General features: G+C 41.4%; 1 protein-coding gene across 2 annotated transcripts in view; it reads left to right on the top strand.

Moving 5' to 3' along the window:
* The window catches only part of PRKN (parkin RBR E3 ubiquitin protein ligase), a 1,339,251-nt gene that overhangs the window by 476,653 nt on the left and 836,659 nt on the right, over positions 1–25,939 (top strand). The window contains exon 4 of one of the 2 annotated variants that reach the window (XM_042940251.1): positions 19,080–19,198. In XM_042940251.1, coding sequence (XP_042796185.1) covers positions 19,080–19,198 — 119 coding nt within the window. Of the gene's footprint in view, positions 1–19,076; positions 19,199–25,939 lie in introns of both variants that reach the window. The other variant, XM_042940250.1, reaches the window with a different exon arrangement.

Below are 25,939 nucleotides of genomic sequence, written 5' to 3'. Positions count from 1 at the left end.
TAGTTTTAGTGTAAGCCAAGATTTCAAAGTCCTACACGTCAGGGCAGAAGACATTTATAATCAATTTTCATGCAAAGAAGAAGTGGTTATAAAACAGGAACCACGATGGTGTGTATTTCTTGCAGGTCAGTGACATTTATTGCTGTTTTCATGGCACACCCCCAATACAAGCATCATTTAATCTGTAAAATGTAATTACTTCCTGACCAGAGAGTCAAAGCAAGGAAAAACTAGCAACCCAAACAAAAGTGGTTTAATTGTAGATCTCCATTTGTGATATGAAGTAAAATGCTGTGGAGGACGGTTGAATGATGCACTTGTGGTTTTTCATCCTTATTTTAAAACTTGAATGCATTTTGTATCTCATATTGCCTTTTCCTGTTCACCCTGAATGAAAAATCATCTCTGGCAGAAGCAGACACAGTATCTACACAAAGATCTGTTTGGCCAGATTTTATAATATACAGTTCAATTTAGAAATGAAATAAAGCAAGTAATGAACAGCAGAGGAAACTGAAGAGCTAAAAAGCGAACGGCTTGTCAATTCTCATTATTTTTACTAAACAGTGTGGTTATTGCCTATGCAGTTTGTAGATAAAGAACTATGTTACAGGGCTCCGCGTCTACTAGGTTTTAGTAGATTTTATGGGCAGGTTTCTACGAAGATAAGCTGAGTCTCAGGTTGGTTTTTACAGAAGAGTTGTCTGAATAGAGAAGCATGTGGGCTGGCAGCAGGGGCACAGACAGGGGATAAGAAGATGACCTTTCTTTAAGTCACTGCCCTGGATGAGCAAAAGTGAAGAGCTCTGAGCATCACATGACCCACCTGCTACACCAGGTCCCCCCCCCCACAGCAGCTTTGTCCTTAAGAGTCCCAGCACTGTCTCAGTGGGACCCCACACTATAGGGCACCTTCTCCTCCTGAAATGACTGTTTTCTGCCACTCGGCTCACATTTGAATGTCATGACTCTTTTTTATCGATGGTTTCCACACCTTGCTGTGCATCAGGATTATCCTATGAGCTTCAAAAATAACAACCAACTAAAACTGAATAAATAACCAATTTCCAGGCCCCACCCCCATGTATGTGGATTTGCAAGGATGCTCTCGGGGTCAGGCCATCCTGCCCCAAGCCACAGTCCTCCCCAGGGTTCCAGACTACTGCTCAAGGTCTCTCCCTTTGCCACATGCCCTGGACCAGGGAGCAGAGAAACAAGTCCCAGCAGCCTCCCGATTTGGGTGACCCCGTGGCCCCTTTCAGCAGGGGAATAATGGTCTATACTCAGGAGCTCTCCAACCTCTGTCTGGAGCGCCTGATTCCTTCCAGCCTTATGCTCCCTGTGGTGTATTTCCACGTGCTAACCCCCCTTCACACGTCGAGCAGGGGACAGGCTCACCCCACACTGCCTTCCCCACAGGTGCATCTGCAGGGAGCTGCGCTGCGTTCTGGGAGCACCTCCAATCTTGATCCCACTGCTCTCCAGGAAGGACTTCCAGGAACTCAGTAAGGTTTATGGACTGTGGCTCTTCGTCTACACAGCTGTGTGTTGACACTGTTGGTCGGTCCTGCCAGAATCTGACCTGGCCCCCCACAGGGGAAGACTGTGTTTCAGTCGTGTGGGCGGGGTTTATATTTCAATTGTACACTGAACCACCTGTTTTTCTCACCAAAAGATTGTGCAGAAATTTCCTCCCACATTTCTGTTTGTCTCCTTCCTTAGGGGACATTTTCATGCTGATTTTATTCTTGAGCTAAAAGTAATTATTCCTTTCAATGGAAATTTAAGTAGTCTTCTAATTGATGTGTTTATTAATAGTCTTTTTTTTTTTTTTAAGGTAGGGACCAAGTCAGAGAAGTCACAGCATGTAGCAGGGACCTGGGGAGGGAACAGAGTGGGTTTGCCATTCTGCAGCCCGCACCCCCCACACAGAGGCTGTAGGAAGAGGGAGCAGAAACAGTGGAGACAAGAGGAGAGCTAGAAGGGAACTAATGATAGGCCTTGGTTTATGCACCGCCTGGAGAGCATGTCAGGAGCCAGTAGCTCCGTCAGACTTACAGCAGTGAAAATAGAGCCTGCGTATCACAGAGTAATATTCCAAGGGTCACAAGACTGGAGAGTAGTATTGTATGAAACTTCGTATTCTCTCTCAGTATTCATCCTTTTTCCCATGGTTCTCTGGCTACTCTGTGCTGTTTCTTCTACACAGTTCTTTTTTTTTATCTCTACACCTTCCTCTCTGCTATGTTTTTGTGTTTTTTTTGTTTTTGTTTTTTTGCCTCAGTAGCTTTTTCCATTCTGTTTTTCATTCTCCTCCCGCCACATTCTTGGCCTTTCTCTTTAAAGAGGCTAAAGGAAGCATTAATAGATAGATCAATAGATCAGTCAATTGATTGATGGATGATGGATAGATGATAGATAATAGATGGTAGATAGATGATAGATAGATACATACATACATAGAATTTATTCTATAAAGGTTTATCTTTCTTTATAATTTTAAAAGGCAAGGTTGTTTTAGAAGTTTATTTTTATTATTAAAAACATAATGTATCATTATTGTGAAAAAGAACAAACTTGGAAAATCCAAGGAAAACAAAATACGAAGACAAAACTAAGATAGATTAGCCCCTTCACCCCTATAGCAAGGCATAAAGTAAATAAAGGAAAGAAAAAAAATCTCTAGTGATCTTACCATGTGAGAAACTTTTTGCAAAAATTTAGATATTTTAATTAGTGTTTATAAATTAAATAGGTAAGATATTTTCTAAATATCTAAAGTAAGACCTAAAGTAAGATATTTTAAAGAGTATTTATCAATTAAATAGGAAAGTAAGCATTTTTAAATTTTTCTAAAAAAATATTTTCCACTTTTTGGATATAAATTATTATCCGTGGTTGGAGAAAGACTCTTCAGTTATAGGATGTGTGTATTAATTGTATGTCTATATTTATAGAAGTATACTATATGTGTTTATATATATATGTATATATATATATATACATATATACATACATATATATGCTGATATTTGGGTAATATTTACCATATTTCAATTAACTATTACAGTTGGAATGAGTATGTTTCAGGCTTTTCTTGATATAATTCCTATGTCATAATTATTACTGTAATTCAATTTAATTTAATAAGTTTTTCTTTTAATCACTGAAGCATTAGTTTCTTCCAAAGTCCTTTTGTAAATTTTTTTTAATGTTTATTTATTTTTGAGACAGAGGTGGGGGGGAAGGGCAGAGGAGAGGGAGACATAGAATCCCAAGCAGGCTCCAGGCTCTGAGCTGTCAGCACAGAGCCCAATGTGGGGCTTGAACCCATGGACTGCGAGATCATGACCTAAGCCGAAGTCGGACGCTTAATCGACTGAGCGACCCAAGCACCCTTACAAAGTCCTTTTTTCAGTACCAATTGTCATCTTCCCAAAGTTGAAGTCCATAACCAAAAGAAGAGTTTCATCTTGAAGTAAGATTTTGCTGGCTCCTACCATGATAGCCATGCAGCCTGGCCTCATCATTCAGTAATGACTAGCTTGGTAAGTCAGGGAGAGGATGTTCATCAGGCTTCTGTGGCCACATGACAGCACAATTCGAAGTTCAAGGGTGGCTATGGAGCCTCAGAGAGCCCCTTTGCAAGATTGTAAGTCGATCCCATTCAAGCCACCAGGTGGTTTGGACAGGTGATCAAACCACGGATCATTGCCTAAAAAGTCAGTCAAACTGGGTTGAAAAAGGACTGTTTCTGAAATCAGGTTTTTCAATTGTGTGAAAAATCTGGTCAGCAAAGTGAGTGTACCTTTCAGGCAATGACAGTGCACCCTGCAAATGGTGACTTCAGCTGTTGGGAAAAGGCCATGCTGTCCATTTGGAGTCCAGAAGGTCCAGTTCGTTGCCCTCAGCTTTTTTTCAGCCTTTCTCATATATTCAGTGATGACCATCAATGGCATCATCCCTAAATCCAAAGCCTGTTCTGTAGAATAAACAAGAACTTCAGCAAGTCTTAATACTATTAAAATAAGAGTCTCTGTTCTTAACACTGACACAAACATGGCTGTTGTAATGGAACCTTCCCTACGCAATGTAGTTAAATGAAGATTTATAACCAATTTATATTTAATCTTTTTGACAACATTCATTTAGCATTGCCAAATAACAGGAGCTGAGAAACATTTTGTTTTGGAATCCCGACATTGTAAAAATAATTATCAACCTGCCTGTCATTTTAATGGGTCTGGGAGAACATTCCTCATTATATTGTTTCAGAGATTAAGTTATTTTACGGTCAGTGTATTGTGATCTTATCGTTTGCAAGGTAAAAAGACTGTCCTGATACCTCAGCATCAGTTTTAAATCCAGTCATTTGACTTTCCCCCATATATTTGCTATTATCTATTCACTGACCCAGAGAAGAAATGAATGTAGTGAAAGGTTGTCTCTACTCTCAAAATTCTAAAGTCGAATGGGGTTGATAAAAATATCCATGGGATGTGGTGGATAGAAAATGACTTAAGTATCAGGAATCAAATGTAAATAAAATGGAGTGGGAATTGAGAGGATTTACGTTTGATGGATGAATTAGTTAAGACTTCCTGGAGGAGGTGGTACATTTGGGCTTCAAAAGATTATGGGGAAGGGGGATTAGGGTGTGTAGAAATAGGGAGAAATGATGCCTTTTTAGATCTGTAAGCAGAGTAGAGAGGAAGGAGTAAAGGTGGATATTTATTGCGTACTAACTCAGAGATAGCTCCTGCTAGGGTTTTTACAGAAATTATAATCTACTGGACAAAAATCTACAAATGACAAGTAACTTCACTAAGTCTGAGACCTTTAATCAACATTAACATTAAATATATTCCCCTAGACCTGACTGGCCACTCCTGGCTATTTATGTGTAACTTCACTAAATATAAATTGTATTAAAAAATTACTTCCTCAGGTGCACTCACCACACTCCACGGGCTCAATAGCCACGTGGGACCCGTGGCTGCCTAGTGAGTTGCACACCTGGAACATTTCCAACATTGGAGAAGGTCCTGTCGTACTGCTCTGGAAAACCTTTGGATGGCTTTTGCCCCCATGAGGTTGAAAGGACTCACCGCCCGCATTTTCTGCCTTGTTTCCAAGTTTTAGATAAGTCCTCTGGCAGAGAGAGGAAAGGAGGTGTCTTGCGAGGGCTCAGTGTAGCCTGAACATAGAGAAGCAGGGGACAGTGAAGATGGCACATACATGACATGCAAACAGTGGAGGCACTGAGGTTACTAAGCAAAAGAGTTTGAATCTCATGCAAGAGACAATGAGGAGGCATTTAAGGAGAATGCTGTGATCAAAGATTTACTTTAGGAAAAGTAATCTGAAAGCAATTTGGAGAATTGATAGGTTCTAGAGAGTACAAAGACGGAACGACCTGTTAGTAAATTGCTCTGGGCCAGAGGACAAGGGAAGGAAACAGGGAAACCCACAAGGACAATAGACACGCATCTGACGATAGGCACTACACCTGACACAGGGTTATGACCTGGTACACGTGGTGGATAATGCAGTGATGACATTGCATATACACCTGCATTTCAAAAGGCAGAGAAGTGCTTCTTCATCGGCTTCTCACACGAATGACCGTTTTAGGCAATGTTGATGTCAGAGAATCATATAAGAAGTCTCAAGCGGTTAGTTTAGCAGGAATGGGGGTCACACTGGTGCCGCTTTGAAAAGATTTTATCTGTGTTTATGATTCTTGGTGAAAATTCATTTATAACGTCTAAAACAAGTTCTTAGGATAGTTTCTTACGCATTTCTAATGTGTATGATCAACATAGCAGGATGAGATGTTTATCCAATCTGTGCCTGTCCATGTGCAGATGTAATTTGAGGGTGGAGGGCTTCAGTAGACAAGAAACAAATGATCACAAAGGTCAAAAGTGTTAAGAAGATAGTGAGGGAGAAACACACTGATGTGGGCAAGGTCAGCCCATCACCAGTGAGCAGATTAAAGGGCATAGACACCCAAAATGAAACGTGTAAGGGAAATAGGATGATTTCAGTAAATAATTTGTGCTTGTTTAATATGTCACTGGGCTAGATACCACTGATTCCCTACTTGCTTGCCAAACTTGGAGATATAAACATGAAAAAGATAGGTCCTTCTCCTTAGAAAACTGTGGCTCCACAAAAAAGCGGACATAAACAGTAGTTATGGTAAATCTAATAAGAAAAAGAAGCCAGAGGAACCAAATGCTGAGGGGCTACAAGGAGGGATATTGACTCTGTCTATCGTGGGGAAGGGGAGGCTAGGCTTCTCAAGGACCCGGCGTTTGACACTCGTTGCAGCCTCCTTTAGAGGTGAGCGTGGCTTCCTGATGGACAGAATTGGTCCCTGGCCAGAGGCAGGTGCGGAGGCCTGAGGATGCACGGCATGGACATCACAAGTGTTTTGACTGTGTTACTGCATAGGGCGCTGGTAATTAAGTTTGTAAAGTTGTCTGGGAAAAAATCATGAGGGGCCGTGATGAAAAATTTCGGCTGCGAATGGCAGTTTTTGTGATTATTTTGGCACCTGAAGAGACAGTATGTATTCTAAGACTGTTGTCTTTTGTAATGATAATTTAAAATATTTCTATAGGAATACAACAGACACCTATTCTGTAGTAAAATACAAAGTGGAAATGAATTTTATTTTATTTTTTAATATATGAAATTTACTGTCAAATTGGTTTCCATACAACACCCAGTGCTCATCCCAAAAGGTGCCCTCCTCAATACCCATCACCCACCCTGCCCTCCCTCCCACCCTGCCCTCCCTCCCACCCCCCATCAACCCTCAGTTTGTTCTCAGTTTTTAACAGTCTCTAATGCTTTGGCTCTCTCCCACTCTAACCTCTTTTTTTTTTTTTTTCCTTCCCCTCCCCCATGGGTTTCTGTTATGTTTCTCAGGATCCACATAAGAGTGAAACCATATGGTATCTGTCTTTCTCTGTATGGCTTATTTCACTTAGCATCACACTCTCCAGTTCCATCCACGTTGCTACAAAAGGCCATATTTCATTTTTTCTCATTGCCACGTAGTATTCCATTGTGTATATAAACCACAATTTCTTTATCCATTCATCAGTTGATGCTCTTTCCATAATTTGGCTATTGTTGAGAGTGCCGCTATAAACATTGGGGTACAGGTGCCCCTATGCATCAGTACTCCTGTATCCCTTGGATAAATTCCTAGCAGTGCTATTGCTGGGTCATAGGGTAGGTCTATTTTTAATTTTCTGAGGAACCTCCACACTGCTTTCCAAAGTGGAAATGAATTTTAATAAAAAGTCCCTTGCCTGATATTCCTTTGGGATCCACCCGAATGCATGCCATCTCTTTATTTATTTATTTATTTATTTATTTATTTATTTATTTATTTTTAGCTGGGTTGTACAATGTGTGTTTAGAAGACAATTCCTTTAGCAGTTTGGAAAGTTTCTTGGCTTAGGAGGAGAGTAGAATCGAGGACGGGAGTGTTTGGTTTTTTTGGTGGGGGAGGGGAGGCTTTTAACTGCTAAAGAGAGCCTGACCCAGGATGGGGACTATGGAAGCAGACTAGAGACGAAACTTGGAGCTGTCTCTGAAGTGGCCCCATGAGATATAGGGAGGGGTCGATGCAGCTGCTGAGAAGGGGCTAACCATGGTTCCTGGCTCCTGGCATGGCTGTCGCAGGGATCCTGATACTGTGAACCCAGCCAGACCATCTGTAGGGTACCTGACGTACCAAGGCTCCAGATAATGAAGCTAAAACACAGTGTGTTTGACTTTACAAGTGATCAACACCTTGATCAATGTGCCTCTATGTTTTGTTTGTACGCTCTTGAAGTATCTCTTAGTTTTTTCCAGAGATCTTGGTTTCCATAAACTGTGATACCTGAGACCGGAAGCAAGGTGCTATGGAACGTTGGGGGTTCACTGCCTAACGACACTGAGCAGATCCTGGCAGATGTCTCCTCTCTGTCTTCCAAAGGTCTCAGGGTTCAAAAGGGGTGTGAGCAGATGTACCTGGATAGAAGACGGAATTGCGGGAATGTGCAACTAAGTCATTTCAGGAATTGAAAATGAGAGAACTTTCCAGCTAAGAGATTGTATATTAGAAGTGTATATTCTTGCCCCCAGTCTTTGATTTTATTTTACGCTATTCTCAGAATACTTGGGTCCTTCTCTGTTGTGTATGCATTTGATAAATATCCTTTAAGGTATGTATGGATCATGCAAGTGTTACTTTGATTTTAAAGCTGTTAAGGTAAGGGCTGTCTTGATTACACTTTATGATTTTCCCACATATTACTATAAAGTCAGATTCCCACATATTACTATAAAGTCAGGTTCCCATCGACATTTGCTGTTAATGTTATTAGTAGATAGAATCTTTATAGGTTCCTAGCATCCTCCTGTTTCCTTAGGACCACTACCCTATTTCCTTCCCACTATTGTTTCCTTCTCCCAGCCAACTTGACTCTTTAGGCAGACAAGATTTACCATCTTTAGAAAGCTAGATATTTCCTAAGAAATTATAAATCTATTTCTTCTTTTTTCTATTGACCTTTAATAAGTAATTTTTCCCTTCTAAATTTCTCTGAATTTAGTGTTCCTTTTATAGCAGTGGTGTGGAATATATGCCAGCCTGTGATTCTGTAGCACTCTAAAAAAAACAGATTTTCTTCTTCTTCTCTGGGCCACAGCAGTCCTGGAAGGTAGCACAGACATTACTGTACCCTGCAGCACAGACTTAGTGACCTTCTTGTACTTTACAATATCGAGTTAAAATGGACTTGCCTAATCTCTTCAGTTTCTCAATCAACTGGCTCAGTCTCTACAATGGACTCCACTGTTCTAGTTTGAAGGTGGGTGTGGAGGATAGAAAGGAAACCGGTGGTCACCGAAATCCTGATTCTAGGAGCAGAAATTCTGATTTAAACACGTGGAGCCACCACAGAAGATGAGGTGCTTCAGGGTGATACAGACCTTAAGCTTGCGGGGACCTTCGATTAGAAGAGAAGTGGTACCAGAGGTGGGTCATGACCTATGAGCAGGGCTGAGATGGGTCCTGGGAGGCCTTTTCCATGAAGCAAGAAGACGGTCATGGTTCCAGCGTCCTGAGCACCTGTGAAGACAGTTGTAGCCCGAGTGCTTCTAATGTGTACTTTTGGAAGCTTATGAATTCATGATATTATCAGTCTTGATTAAGAGAAGACAATAACTTTATCTTTTGGTTTTCCAGCATGATGGCATCACCTTCTCTTTCTCACTCATCACTGTCGCTAAAGGAAAATAATTCCCCTCACATTTTAAGGAGTAACGATTTTATGAGTCTCCATGACCACCCAAAGCTTTTTGAAATCAATGCCCAGAAGGATCAGATTTATTAACATGACATATTTTGTCTTATCACTTTTTCTTAGTATACGCAAAATAGGATACTTTATTTTTTTTTTTAATATATGAAATTTATTGTCAAATTGGTTTCCATACAACACCCAGTGCTCATCCCAAAAGGTGCCCTCCTCAATACCCATCACCCACCCTCACCTCCCTCCCACCCCCCATCAACCCTCATTTTGTTCTCAGTTTTTAACAGTCTCTTATGCTTTGGCTCTCTCCCACTCTAACCTCTTTTTTTTTTTTTTTTTTCCTTCCCCTCCCCCATGGGTTTCTGTTAAGTTTCTCAGGATCCACATAAGAGTGAAACCATATGGTATCTGTCTTTCTCTGTATGGCTTATTTCACTTAGCATCACACTCTCCAGTTCCATCCACGTTGCTACAAAAGGCCATATTTCATTCTTTCTCATTGCCACGTTGTATTCCATTGTGTATATAAACCACAATTTCTTTATCCATTCATCAGTTGATGGACATTTAGGCTCTTTCCATAATTTGGCTATTGTTGAGAGTGCTGCTATAAACATTGGGGTACAAGTGCCCCTATGCATCAGTACTCCTGTATCCCTTGGATAAATTAAAATAGGATACTTTAAACGTTGGAATTTATAAGAGGATATTTAATAGTGGTAATGAAAAATTGGAAATATACTTCAATGGAATATTTATGCCAAACTAATTATATTGGCTATTGGAGATGCATTAAAATGAAGAAAGCATGCAGGAGTGCAGAGGGCCACGCCTTGCCTGCTGTCTTCTCTAATTGGAGCCATTCCATTGACTCTTCATTTCCTTAACAGGTTCTACTAACACTTAGAATATTTAAAATAAGGAAATTTAAAAAGTGTGGGTGTTTTTTAATAGCAAGAGGAGTTTCACTTCTGTACACGCACACACACACACACACACACACACAAAGTAAGGAATCCATCAATTCCAAGGTCATACCATGGATTACCACTTCTTCTATAACATGCAATTTTAGAATAGGTGCTAAACCCTTAAAAATGAGATTCACTCTTCCTTATTGATAGTTGCTATACCTTCACATTCTTGCTAAATGCCAGTGCTGTAAAATGCTGATGGAAATCTCCATGAAACCTTTAGTGCTAATTGAGAGAAATGGGTTGGTAAGGCAGCTAATGATTTCTGGAAATTGTTCAAAATTGCCAACCTCTGTTCAAGGGCCACTTGGATTAACCCCCTACCATATTTAGTAACAACCACCATCCAAGTCAAGTTTACTGTCACGTGGTTGCGAAGCAAATGTATGCTTTGTAATCAAAACGCATTTATATTCAAATCTCTGACTACCCCAGTGGCTTTATTGGGAATGCCATTCAACCTCTCTGAGCTTGTGTTTCCTCATTTGTAAAATGATTATGATCATGCCTGTGTTTCCAAGAATAAGCAGTAATATAAGCAAGTCCGTCATTAACATGAAATTTTGAAAGCCGTTTTGAATCCCCTTTGGTACCATTTTACATACACGCGCGCGTGCGCACACACACACACTTTTTATTTTGGAAAAACTTTAGTTTTTTTTAAATTTTTAAATGTTTATTTATTTTTGAGAGAGGGACAGAGAGACAGTGTGTGAGTGGGGAAGGGACAGAGAGAGAGAGGGAGATGTAGAATCCGAAGCAGGCTCCAGGCTCGGAGCCGTCAGCACAGAGCCTGACACGGGGCTTAAATCCACGAACGGTGAGATCATGACACGAGCTAAAATCAGACGCTTAACTGACTGAGCCACCCAGGCACCCCTTTATTTTTTTAAGTGCATTAGCCAGCTTGAAAACTCTGTCCCTTAGACTGGATCCATATAGTTGTTTACTTTTTCCATTCTTAATTTTTCTACAATCCATCTCTATCTCTTGGATTATAATAAAAAGTGATTCATGGGAATAATATTCTAGCAAACATTAAATCAATTTAAGGAAAATCCATCGTGGTTTATGTTCCATAATGTGAATTGTAAAGGATGTGGTTGGGTTTGAATCAGTTTTAAAAAGAATTATACCTCAGTTATTTCTAAAAATTTAGAGGTAGGTTTAAGATGGAAATAATACGTAAGAATCAACATTTATAAAAGTAGGGAAGTGGCCACCTGTGGAAGAGGACTAAGTGCCCACAGGTAGGAGTACCTGGAAATAAGCTGAGTTCTGAATTTTTTGAGAGCAAGTAAGGATTGGTGAAATGTGCTGAGCATTCATTGTGTATCAAATATTGTGCTGAGTGCTTCTCCTATGTCAATTCTTTTTTACACCCTCACAACAGCCTATGAGTTAGGGGCCGCAATCATTTTCCATTTGCATATGAAAAACCAGACACCAAGGGTCACTTGACTTAACAAGGGTGACAAGGCAAGGCTGCCGTCTGGACCTAGATGGACATGTCCCGAACGACAAGGAGGAAGTTGTGAACGGTCCTCGGTCGTGTCAAACACGTATTCGATCTAAATCAGAGTTATGGGTGTTTGTTCAAGGCTCTGAAGAGCTGTGAATTTCCTGGCACCGGCTTGAACTCTACCAGTGTCCGTTTCTGAGAAGAATAAGCAACTAGATTTACCCCGGTTGGCTTTGAACCAGCTGATTATTTGTTTAAGCCTAATCCGTAAATTGTGCTCCGTTCTGCAGTTTTGTCTTGCCATGGGAGATCGGGTTATTACTCTCAGAACGAATAAGGGAAAATAAATTGGCAACAACCACCACCACAAGGAACAGGCAAAAGCATGAGCTTCAATCAGCAGTTTTTGCCTCACCAGATGACGTTATGGTGCGACACCATAATTAAAAAACCCAGCACAACAAAAATGAGAATTAAGTTATAACTTTTAAGAGTTGAGTCTCCTTAGAGATTGCTAACCATTTTTTAAAAGTGCAGACATTGGGATGGATGGTTATATAATTGGAAGTTGTTTACAACACAGTCTTACCTTGGTTGCTCTGCGGGAGTTAAGACTATGGCTTGTTAAAATTGTGAAATAGTGTGGCTGTTCAGTGGGGGTGTAATAACCCAATGGATAAGGGTGGAAATGAAATGTGTTTATGTGTAATAACTGCCTTCCTTTAGAGTAGTTGTACTTGTATTTTCAGAATTCATTTTTTCCCCTCAACATTCAAAGACTCAAAATTATACTAAGTCCTATATAACAAATTTTCAAGCATCCTTTTTTTTTGTTTTACTTCTGTTTATAGTCATCATTTTTGTGATCTTAAAGATGATATTCATGTTGTTGATTTCAACTATGATATGCCAATATTTTGAAGGATACGTGGGTAGTCCACTAAGCTCGGCTGGTGGCAAGATGTTCTGAATATTTTGCAATCACGGCTACGTTCTGTTTTAGCTGGATCTTGTTCTCACACTACCCTACCTGCTACAGCTTTTATATCATTTAGCGGTACGGAGAGAATTTAATAACTTAGCAAATATGGGAGAACTTAATAACCTAGCAAATACTGAGTGTTTACTAAGCTTGAGTCCACTAAGCTAGCGGACTGGCACTAGATATTCGGAACATACGGAACAGAGTGCAGTGTGACATAAAGGGAGGCTGTAACAAAAATAAATAAGTAAATAAGTAAATAAATAAAAAAATAAATACCAGCCAACAAAAAAAGGGAGGCTGTAACAATAGGGGAGGTAGAACCGGCGTGTGACAAATGGGAGGCAGAATTATTTTCTTCAGTAGTTTGCTTAGGCAAGTGGACACGTTCCTCGTCTTTTCCACGGTCCAAAGCAAGGTGTCATGCAGAAGAGATGATTCTGGGAGTCCACAATGAATGGATTTCATGTGAAACTGCTTTAGACTAACGCAATATACGTTATTTAAACTAGAAGTTGGGGTGCCTGGGAGACTCAGTCGGTTAAGCGCCTGACTTCAGCTCAGGTCATGATCTCATAGTTTGCGCGTTCGAGCCCCGCGTCGGGCTCTGTGCTGACAGCTCGGAGCCTGGAGCCTGCTTCGGATTCTGTGTCCCTTTCTCTCTCGGCCCCTCCCCTGCTCATACTCTGTCTCTGTCTCTGTCTCTGTCTCTCTCTCAAAACATAAAGAAACATTAAAAAATTAAACTAGAAGTGATGGATAGTTTCAGGTCAACGTAAGGAAAAATGGGTTGTGCAAAGCTGAGCCAAGCACCTTCAGAGATGGTGCTGATTTTGTGCCTTTGGTATAGATTTGTTGTGCACCTGGCTCATGAGGCATGTGTGTCAGCAAATGTGGTGTGGTTCAGGCTGAAGGACCACTGCCCAGAAATAAAATCGCAAAAATTCCTGAAAACATTGGAGGAGAAGATTCTCTGTGGCCTAGCTCGCTGTCACAGGATCAAGGTTGCAAGTTCAGAAATTCTGGCCATATGTCTCTTCCACAGTGGGCGTGTAGGAGTCAAACAAAACTGAGGTTGCCTCCTAGGTGACAAGGAGAAAGAGTAAACTGAGGGAACCAGGCAGGTTGTAGGTGATCAGTAGAGCTAATGGTGCAGACATTATCCTTGGCGTTTACATAACAGGAAGTGAAGCTGTAGCAGGGAGGAGGCAGCAGCTGGAAATGGTAAGTGCCAGGCTGGACACCATGGAAACAGTCAGAGGAAGACTTGGAAGTATGCCTCAGCCAAGGACTCCACCTTATCAGATGCTGGTCCTGTCGTGGTGGGATGAGTCATGTGTTTAAAGTTGGTAAAACTAAGTTGGATACTTTCATACTCCCAGATGTAATTATTTGGGGAGATGTCTTATGCTTAGGGGGAAACCAAAGGAAGAATTCTTTTTTTTTATTTAAAAAAAATTTTTACTAATGTTTATTTATTTCTGAGACAGAGAGAGACAGAGCATGAGTGGGGAAGGGGCAGAGAGAGAGGGAGACACAGAATCCGAAGCGGGCTCCAGGCTCTGAGCTGTCAGCACAGAGCCCGACACGGGGCTTGAACTCGCAAACCGCGAGATCATGACCTGAGCCGAAGTTGGTCGCTCAACCGACTGAGCCACCCAGGCGCCCCCTGCCAAAGGAAGAATTCTTAAAGGAAGTGCCACTCCAGCTGGACCCTGAAGGTATGGATCAAAGATGGCGATGGCCATGGAGATGGGCCAGTCGCTGTCCAGCCACACATTAAGACTCGCTCTGCTTGGTGTAGGGGATGCGGCCTGTGCGAGGGAGAAATGAGCAAGAAGCTGTCTTCTGCCTCTGACACGAGCAAGGCCCCCAGGTCTACCCTGTGGTGCTGCAAGCTCACAGGATCCCCTTTTCGCCTCTTACCAGCCAACATGGTGTTCGTTTCAGCACACTTAACAGCAGCCTATTCCACTTGCCACTATGACGGAAGAACCCCCTTAGTTTTGTTATCCGCATGCCTGATGAGAGAAGGAGAGAGGGGACCAGGCCCATCCTTGTTATTTATTCTCCTCTGCTGTGCTGTCTGATGTGATGACTTCCTCAGTCCTCCCTTGCTCCCTTTGAGGTCCTCAGTAGGCAAACGCTGGCTACCGTGTGCGAGAGTACGGATGTAGGACATTTCCCTGGTCATAGAAAGTTCCCCTGGGCACCCTGTTCTACTTAATATTTTAATATGATCATCTGTGATAAATGCAGTAAATCAATTATATACAGGCGGTTTCATAGTATATTGATACTGAACATTATTTTACTAACATATTGTTACTCTCACTGTTTCCTCCCCTGATAAACAAATTATCCAAGCAATTAAACTCCTCATTCTCTGTGACAGCCAGCGGTGGAAACTTTTGAGGTCAATGCAAAGTTTTCATGAGAATCAGCATGAGTTTTCTTAAGTAGTCATTAATCTTATTAAAACAACTTCGTTAGGCCGTAAGCCCACTAAAACACATTTAAACGAATGGGAAGTATGCACATTATGCGGGTTTCTCGGAAAGTCAAAGCAAATAATATATGTCATCTTTAAAAAGGGGTTTTACTCGATCTGTTGCAAATATTGTTAACGATTTCTGCAATTTCTTGGATGAAGCAGGGAGGGAGAAGGAAGAGTGGAGACTTGCCTGAGGATTATGTTAACTCGACAAAATGAGAGAGAGAAACTAAAGATAAGGACAAAAAGGATAATGCTAAGGAAACCCTAGGGGCGCTTTAAATGGGCACAGTGACTCACACTTTGACAAGGGCCCTGAACGCTAGCTGTGCTTTTAACTTCTGTCCAGAAAAATAAATAAATAAATAAATAAATAAATAAACAAACGAACTTCTGAACGAAAGGAATGTACTTTACTTGTAAAATCATTACATCAGTAGACTCACCCTTGGGGCTTATGATAAAATAATCATCGTCAAGCAAAAATAAAAAATATATTGATAGCTGGGGTAGGGGGAAGACCTTAATTGTATAGATGCTGTTCAGGAACATCTAATAAGGTCAGGTTCAGAGACTTGAGGGGTGTGGCTCATGTCTCTACACCAAGCCCTAGGCAGTAAGTTGAATCCTTCCTCTGGATTTTTTTATCCTCCAATTTTTTTTTTTTTTTTTTTTGAGGAATAGTTTCACAAAATGCCCCACGAAAGGCGAGCTTCTGAGGTCAGATAAAGTCTGGGATGTGCTGTGCTCTCTACTTCTGTTACAGAGTCACAGAACTCTCTGGAAGTCCCACAGTGAGGTTTGCTCACCTTGGCTTAATTTAGCCTCCCCGAAAATGGTTTGGCAAAGGAACCCCAGGTGCTTGGGCTTCACACCATGTCGCAGCCTGCAAACCATGATGGTGTTCTGTAAGGTGTCCCCAATCCCTTAAGGAGCCCTACGGTTTTGTATGAGAAAAGTCCGTGGTTTTAGGATGTTGAAGGATTCAGGAGTGAGTAGCATGATGTCTGCAACTTAATTACAAATGATTCAGCCAAAAATATATACATGGGTAGTATATGTGTATGTATGTATGTGTGCACACACACACACACACACACACACACACGGAGAAGGAGTGAGCTGAAAACATGGCAAAATGTTCACAACCGGTGAATGACAGCAAAGGATATAATTTCTAATACTTTTGAAATATTTCTCTAGTTTTGAAATTTTATTCTGTAAAAAGAGGGGAACGTTATAAACACCATCACAAGCTGTACTGGTTATTTTAGGCAGCGAAGGGGTCGCCATATGGAGAGTTGATTAAGCAAGAGAAAGGATTTTAAGAGCCAGACAGAAGTGAAAGGGGAAGGATTCACGTCGTTGACTGGAGACAGGGATGCGGCTGGAGAAAAGCTTTCCAGGGCATTCTTCACACCGCCTTGCCATTCCTTGAGAAGTTGTGGTTCCATCTTCCGAAGTCTGTGCCTCAGACCCTCAGTCAGGCCGACGGGAACATTGCCCAGAAAAACACATCGTGGTGTTGCTTGTTCTTACTCCTGTCCTGTGCACTGCAGACCTCGGTGTGACACAGAGAAGTCTGCCAACTTTAAATAGCGTGACGCAGCCAGACTAGCGATGAAGCCACCCTGAAAAGGGGATCTCAGGATTTACCTGAAAGCCCCAACTTCTGGACCACGTAAAACCAACAGCTTGAAATTTGCCGTGGCCAGGGCTGGCCTGACCTTGATCTTCCTGGGACTGACTATTAATCCCCAGCTCGCAGCTGGCTCAGGGAAGCACGTGTAATAGATTGCACGTCACCTTATATGCTTCCAGGGCACAGACGTGGGCACGCAGTATTTTCTGACTAACTTCTCAAGGACTTTGGTGAAGGTTGCAGCACAGAAAGCTGGAAGAGTTACGTCCCCAGTCTTCGGTTGCTGGTTGCCCCTGCCTTTATCATTTGCTGAAACAATATTGCAAACGTTGCTGTTGCCCTGAGGGAGAAGGAAGAGCCATTTAGTTTCATGGATGCATCATTTACTATTGCAAAGCTGTTGCTAATATGCTCTTTCAGACAATGCTAGTGTCTTTGCCAACCTGGCTCCCCTTCCTAAGCTCCTTCTCCCATTCCTGTTCCTCCTCCTCCTTTTTTCTTATTGTTTAACCTTTACAGTAGGTTATAAAAATTATAAAATTGGATGTGTTCATATTTCTGTTGAAGGTTTTAACAATAAGGGCTCCTACCTCCCTCGCTAAGCTCTTCTTGGAACACGGTGAAACCGTCAGACAGAAATGGTCTTCTGATATTCTGTCAGTTATTATGGTATTTCTATAACTTTACGGTCCTACCCATTGCATGTATTGAACTGCATAAACCTCATGAATCTATCTTATGTAATTATTATAGTTGCTAATAACAATGCGATATCTACAGACTTGAGTATCTTGTACGTTAAGGCACTAAGCTACAAAGAGGTGTCAAAAAAACAATTTCTTATCAATACAAACATATATTTATATTTATACTTTACCTTCCCTTCACACTGGAGGCTAAATATTAGGCTACATATTAATTCCCAGAGAGTAATATTTATAAAACATATTGCTAATAAATGCTAACATTATAAAGTTTGACATTTTTATTGTGCTTTACATGTTACAAAGTGTTGTCACTTACAATATCGGTAAAGATGACTGAACAAATGACAATTCAACATGTCTACAGATGTTGTTTTATAAACAAGTAAAAATAAATGGGGCTGCATAAGACTTAGGATCTCTTTTTGTTTCTCATTATTCTTGTACTAATTGTTTTTAATAAATCATATGCACTTGGGAGGCTGAATGTTTTTTCTCATAATGATAAAAATATTCTTTATTATTTCTAGATGATCTTGATGATAATAGTAAAATTTTAAACAAAGTTTTTATGCCACTACATTTTATGTAATTCCTATCCAACAAGAAGTAAGGTATAAAGGTTCAAAGAACTATTTAATGTTATAAATTTTAAAAAGACGTTATTTTACTAGTGAATGCTTCTAAATAAAGTGAGTTCTTTGCAGAAATGGCATCGTGACACTATTTGGAAAGGTTCCCCTAACGGACAGAATAGCACTACGTGTGTATGGTAACATTTGAGAGAAATGATCAGAGATGTTTAGTTATTGATTTTTTTTTTTTTTGTCCAGCTTTTACTCTTGTGTTATTTGAAAGGCATTTGTCAAGGTAGATCCAGACAGAAGTGTGAAACACAAGGCGCCCACTTCTGCACACTGCGGCCGGGTTCCGTTAAGCCCCTCAGGACTCTTGTCTTACTTTATGTGTGCCTGTGCATTGGAAAGTCTTCACTGGAAACCCAGGAAGCTGTGATCAGGCCACTCATATCATGAGAAATGGGCTGGCGTGTCCCTGTAGATAAGATTTTAAGAGGAAAAAATCTAGAGCCTTCAAACTGTGTAAGAAGCATGAAATAGAATTCAGGAGCAGTGGTCTTTAAATTTCCAATAGTCCCTATATTTCTTGTGCTTTTAAAAAACCTCAGCGGCACAGAATGCATCTAACTTCCCCGCGTGGCAAATACTCTTGGCTGGCTCTCTTGGCAGCAGGTTGCTAACTTTGCTGAGTAAGTCACAGGGCTGTTGGCAGGAAGAAGAAAAGATTTTCACTCTTTTGAGCATAAAACTAGATTTTCTAAATTAAATTGTTGTATCCTCGTTGGAATATTTATCCCGCTAATGTTTCAAAATGCTCCCGAGGAGTTCGTTTAAAAATTTGTCTCAATTTGGATTCAATGCTGATTGGCTACTTCCTCTGCTTTTTTTTCCCTCCCCCCCCCCCCCCCCCCCAGCAGGTAGACCGCCTTACAACAGCTTTTATGTTTATTGCAAAGGCCCCTGTCAAAGAATACAGCCAGGAAAACTCAGGGTGCGGTGTGGTACCTGCCGACAGGCGACGCTCACCTTGGCCCAGGTAAGGAGCTACAGCATTGGCAGAAACTGCCCAGAAACATGAATGTGTGTTTCCGGAGATGGCTTTCAGGGTTTTGAATCCAATAAGACCCATGACTCAAGAAAAGAGACATTCTTCTATGCGGTCGTGATGGTTAATGGTATCTGAAGTTTCATTTAAAAACATTACTGTCAAACGTTAGGTAGTGCCGAGCCGTTGTTTCCATATCTCTAATCCAGGCCTACTGAGAGGAAGTACAGAGATGCTTTTATAGCGAAAAGGTGTCGGGCTTTGGCGGGGGCATCTTTTAGAAGAGGCCAGGAACTGGAAATGTTTCATGTCTTGTTCCGTGCGACAGTAACGTGGTTGTGTACATGTGTCAAAATCCACTGGACGGTTCACTGAAAACGGGTGCACTCGGGGCCGCTAAACCTAAGTTATGCCTCACGGAGGAAGCAGAAAGGGAAGTCGTGGATCGACAACCGTGTGCACGCGGGTTGGGCCAGCCGCCACCTGCCGTGGCCTCCACTAGTGTGGCACAGCTCACTGGCTAAGAAGGATTTTACATTTTTAAGTGGCCAGGAAATATCAAGAGAATGCTGTGTGGCCCGCGGACGTTATATGAACTTTAATCTCCGACCTCCATGATACAATTGTACCCGAAGGCCACTCATTTCCTTACGTGTCGTCTGTCCCGCTTCTGTGCCCACGGTGGGGTTGAGCGGTTACCGCACAGACTGGTTGCCCTGCGAAGCCTGGCGTATCTATCTCTGGCCCCCTAGAGAAAACCCTGATATAAAACGTGTGCACAGCTAGGCCATGGCTCCCCCGTGATGGTTGTGTAGGATTTGGCCAAAGTTGATGCGGATGTGAATGTGAGCGGGCACAGAGGGCATTCCGGTTGGTGCAGCTATGAGGGCTCAGCCAAGGAGGCATTAAAAAGGTCAAAGGTCTTCAGGCAACCGGGGCTGAAGTGGGGACAAGTACTTCCTGACCACAGCCCCCCCCCCCCGACCCATGGCTACCACATTTAGATTTTATTCCACAGGCAATGGGGAGCCAAGGCAAAATGTTAAAAATAAAGGTGATTTATAAAATGACGTTTTAGAACGCTTTATTAGTGGTGTAATGGTTTGTCATTGGGACTGGTGTTGGTAACAGATTGAAGGCAAAGAGGCTTAATTAATAGACTCCTCATATGGTTGGTGGGCAGTGGGGCACTGGCCTGGGTCAGGGTGGTGGCCCATGGCATGGGCCTAACGGAGCAGCATGGTAGAAAATGAAGGATATACCCAGCAAAGGAGAAATCATGGATCCCTGCCTCAGGCCTGGGGAAGACGGTGGCATCACTCAAAAGTACAGTACAGTATTTCATCATCATACAACCTGTCAGCTCCACAGGGGAATCCTGTGAACTCCACTTAGGAAGACAAATCCTAAGTTTGTTCTGACTCTCTGGACTGGACCGTTTTCTGGGGGCATCACTAGGCAGCGCTTCTGTCTGTGAAATGGGTTCTCTTATATACCACAGAAGTTTCTCTTCCACCAGAATCTCTCCTCTGCCACTAGCCTTTTCCAGTGCTTTAAGTAGCCTCTTCTTTTTTTGATCTATGCTTCAGTCTTGATTGCCTCTGATGGTGGATGTGACCTAAATATACCAACTTCCAATTGTTCTTAGTAAAAGCAGCAATAACAAATTATTATTGAAATCCATGCTTCATTATTTTCCTGCATTATGTAATTGAATTATCTCATAACACTCTTAAGTACTGTCAGTGACCTTATTTTAGATGCGAGAAACCTGAAGCTTGAAGAGATTAAGGAAACAAGAGTTTATGAGACCAGGGGCTTGAACCGGGCTGTGTGATCTAAACTTGTAAACTCTACAGTCTCCCCATTTTTACTGCACAGATATATTCACACTAAATGTCATGTGCTCATATATCCCCAGTGATCAGACAGGTGATTTAAGAATGGGTGAGAAGTGGGCATCGGGGGTGGTGAGGACCACGGTGGCTGAAGAGGCCAAGAAGCCACTCCTGCCACTTGTTAAGAAGTGATTGGCTTAATGTGGGCAATCTTTTAATTAAGAGAAACTGTAAATGGGGATTTTTATGTGAAATTTCTCATATTAAAAATAGGCTCCATGGGGGGGGAAATCGAAAACACAAAGGAAAAACAGCCTGCGGTGTCTGTGTAAATGCATGAACCAAAGTTGTATCGTATGGGTTAAATGGTACATTAACGTTAGGTGCTTAGAGGGCCTGGTGAGCGGTAAGCACTTATTTAGAGGGAGTAATTGTTGAGAGGCAGTATGGTGGGGTCCTGAGGAGATGAGTCTGCCGACTCTTTGTACTACATGGGTTAGAATTCATATTTCATTATTTCCCATTTATGTCAACGTGGCGAGAACTGTCCACTGGGATAATGGTATCTACTTCTTATTTCTTGGGAAGATTAATTAATCTATGAAGAGTATCTAGAACAGTAGCTGGAACATAAATAATTAGAAATCTTAAATGCTTTCTTATTGTTACTTTTTTACTATTATACTTAACACACACACACACATACACACACACACACACACACACACACACTTCTATGTAATTCACCATGAAATCAATCCATACTTTGGCTAACTCCTTTCAAAGAAATGAAAGCATCCCCTTCCCACCCTGCTCATCAAGAAGCTCTGTGTATTTCCCTCACCCGCTCACCTGGACCAGCATGTCCTTGGAGGGATGATCTCATGCACCCAGTGGTCTGGGTTCTGCCCCATCTCAGATGCCCACTCCCATGACCACCCCAGACTTTGTCAGTGCCTAGAACTGCTCCACATTTGATTATTCAATTCAGACTTTTATTCTCCCTACATTGTTTTTACTCTGTACATTGTTAACCCCTCTCTTAAATTTTTCTAGAGCTGTCTCGTGCCTTTTCTTTCATCATTTCCTCCCCTGACAGGCTCAAACTTCAACCCCATTATTACAGATAACATTAAGTTTCTGTTCCACATTCTATGCAATTGTCCAGTTGTCAATATTCCTAGTGTCCCTAAGCCTCTTGTATCAGATAACTTGTCAGTTGGCATCCCTGGTGAATTTCAGCCCTCCGCACAGTATCTTGCCCATGGTGGGGCACAAACCTGGCAATGCCAAGTGAATGGCATCTATATTTGAACTTTTACACATTGACAAGATAGACCCATGTACTTTAGAAATTCTGTGTGACATTTTGTAATCATAGTAATTATGATTGTTTTGCTACCATTTATTGATTTCCTTCATTACATTTATATTCTGGTACTTCTTTTTTTTTTTCTAATTCTCATGACAGAACTGCACTGTAAATATTATTGTCTACTGTTTTTAATAAGGAGACTCCATGAAGTTAAGTTATGAGCCCAAAGTTAAACAATTAACAAATTGTTGATGCCAGGGATGAAAAGTCTTCTGTGTGTCTATAAAGCCTTTTCTAGGATAGATTGCTCACTATACAAATCTGGTAATCAATGTCCTATTACCCAACTGCTTCCCTGTACTTAAAATACCATTCAAAAAAAAAAAAAAAAAAACTACTTAAAGATTTAGGAAAAATGGAAAAGATTTAAAGATTACTTATTTAATCTAAAACGTTAGTATTGTTACTAGCTGTAACATGCCTGCAACCCAGTAAATGAGGACTTTGATTTTTTGTTAATAACAAAAGTCCACACTCAGTCGTACCTTCAGAAGATCTCTCTGGAGCAGCTGAGCAATCACACTAGTCTGCAAGTTAAGTCTTGGCAGTGGGTGGGGCAGGTGCTGAACTTTGTGGAGACGAAGCATTTCTATGAAGAGAATAGGCAACTCTTAGGTTTCATTTTTTCAAACTTTATCAAGATCTACAACTTACAGAATTTTCTGTAGTCAAGAGAGAAAAAACAAAAAGGAAAGGACTTTGCGTGGCTGACAATTTACAGTAGAACAGGGGGTGGTTTATCTGAGCTCTTGCAAGGAACTCGTTATATGCAAGGAGAAAAACCAGAACCTACTTAGCCACCTGGGTTATATTTTGTAACATAATTTTATTTTTTCTGGTCTGGAAAAAAAAATGAGTCTACAATAGGCCCTTTGCCTTTCATGGGTCTTAATAGTAATCTCCTAATTAATTTTTGTTGTTGTGGGGGACTTACTCCTAATGCCAACATTTCCTCGACACTATTTAAATTTTGCATGCAAGATAATGAGCTGCCTCTCATACCTAATGCTCTAAGGTTTAAGTGTTTACATGTTTCATATTTAATACGATGCTCTTAATGAGTTGGCAAGGAAGATAAGACAGCCATTTCTGCTGTGATGTTAAGAATGGGAAACTGATGTCTGAAGTTTGGGCCTGACCTTGAGGGTAAATTGAAAATCAGCTGGGACGCCAGGTTTTCTTCTGTCTTTAAATGAAATTACCTTCTTTATTTCATGGTGACCTTGGCCAGGGTTTCCACTAACCAAAATAGCCTTGAGAAACGTGAATGCTCACTGGAAAATAGTGAACAGCGGCTGATGTGAACAAAAAACATGGCAGGCCTCCAATTTTCATTTGCCTTTGCAAAGACAGTCCACTTAGGTCCACCCAGAAATGACACAGGGCTAAGCTCAGAAGGAAGGTTGCTTTGTACTTGCATGTATGCTTCTGACTGCGTTCTTGAACAATAAAATGGGTAACCTAAAATTACCTGTGTCATCGTTTCCCTCATTGGTGTGAAAAATCAAATGATGACTAAGTCAAAGCCTCAGAGACTTTCTTCTTTTTTTATTTAATACAAAAAATAAATGTGGACAGAAAAAGTAAGGTTTTCCAAGGTATGTAGAGAATACACCACTTTTAGAAATAATTAGAAATTAAAGAAGGAGTTTATACTGGAAAAAGAAGCAGCACTGAGAGGCTTAAAGAGGCTTGTCTTCTTCTCTCCCCGTGGGTGCCGCTACCAAACTCAAGGTTAGAGGGTCCGCAGCCGTGGTCCTTCCAGTCCATCTTATCGTTAGACTGCGAGTTTGGTGGTGGGGAGAGAGCCCTCTGGCAGGGGAGCAAGGTCTGCAGTCAGGCGTGCCTCTTAGCTGCTGTCAAAGATTTCCCAGGACAGATTCATAAGAACACAAGAGGCTGTGTGACTAATTAAAACGTGTGCCCGGAGTTGACGAAGTTTAGTTAGAACATGATGCTGATGACGAGGAGGGCGTCCCCAGGGGTCACGCTAAGAGGGCAAATCCTCCTCAGCCCTGTGGGCTTCTGCTCCCTGAGACCTAACAGTGCCGTCTCCTGCATTCCGGGTCCCTTTCTGCCACCACAGTCTGGCCATCGCCCACGTTCCGAGTGGACTCAGCCTCCTGAGGAAGACAGAGCTTCCGGGACAGGGAAAAATGGACTCGTTTCTCTCCCAGGACACAGGCTTAAAGTACAGTAAGAGTATTTATGAGTGAAACAGTTGATTGAGTAACAATAACCGGACGCTAGGACAGACGAAGTGAGGGAGAGAGCACACCGCACGGCGCAGTCTGTCTTAAAATACTGGACTCGGGGCCGTCTGGGAGCAGAGAGCCAGAGACAATGGCTTCCTGCACTCCTTTTCCCATCAGATGTTCTAGATTCGAATTCTGCTGCTTAGTAGCTGCGGGACGTTGGGCAAGTTCCTTAAATTCTTGGTCTCAGTTTTCTTGTCGCAAAATTGGAAGTAAAATTTTTCATCAAAGTTATCGCGGATTCAATGATTCCATTCTTTAAAGTACGAAGCATAGTGAAAACAAATATAAAGTACTGAGCACAGTGGCACATAATCCACGTTCAGAAACTGTCGCTCTTACTGTCATTTGTTCAGGTGACGAGTTTTCTGCCAAAAAAGCATCAGAGCAACTGTGGAACTCTCCTTGTACCCCGATACCTGCAGGGCGCTTTAGTTGTGATCAAGGTTACACCCTGTTCATCTCTCCAGCACAAACTCTAGGTAGCCCGAGTTAGCAACCATTAGCATCTTTTTTTTGCGACTCAGTTTATTAGTTTTCCAGTGAATCAGAAGCCAGGAGACCAGTGTAGCCAAGAGCTGCAGAGAATCCCCCCCACCCACCCCACAATCACTATAATTACTTTATCTCAAAAAGAACTTTATCTTTGCCACTCTAATGAGATAGTCTGCCACGGAATAACATTAAAGCTAAAAGGTTTCTGATGAGGAATGGGGCAATAAATAGAGTAAGATGCAAACCGCCTGCCGTGATGGATTTTATTTAAAATTGGTTTATAGATTAGAAACAATTTATGTGAGGATATTTATTAAGAAATATTGTCTAAATGTATAATCATTCCTGAACTTAATATTTGTTGCAGATTAATTGTTAGTAAGGAGTCCACTTCTTCTCTTCATATCAAAAGCTATATAATAAAGCCTTGGACTATATCTAAGCTTATTTAGAAATAAGTATGTGTAATCCCACTTTTTACTTATTCAATTCTTAGGCATTTCTGAGTCATTGCAAATTATTTTGTTGTCTAAATATTTTTTAAAAATTGTAAAGCCCATTTTGGATGTCCAAAATGTGTAACCTGGCCCTGAAGTCTGTTTTGATTTGTGTTATGATGTTAAACCTGCAAAGAAGCCAGTTTTTGTGGTGGATTGATCTCACATCAGGGATTTAGGATAGAGAGGGAGCAGAAGACAGGTCTTGCCTCTGTAGGTGCTGGGGCACCCGTCCGTTCCCTTCTGCCCCTGTCCTGCCCACGAGATTTTTC

The sequence above is a fragment of the Panthera leo genome, chromosome B2, assembly GCF_018350215.1.
Source record: "Panthera leo isolate Ple1 chromosome B2, P.leo_Ple1_pat1.1, whole genome shotgun sequence".
Classification (NCBI taxonomy): domain Eukaryota; kingdom Metazoa; phylum Chordata; class Mammalia; order Carnivora; family Felidae; genus Panthera; species Panthera leo.
The sequence above is the reverse complement of the archived record's forward strand: the minus strand, read 5'-3'. Positions and strand labels throughout refer to the sequence as shown.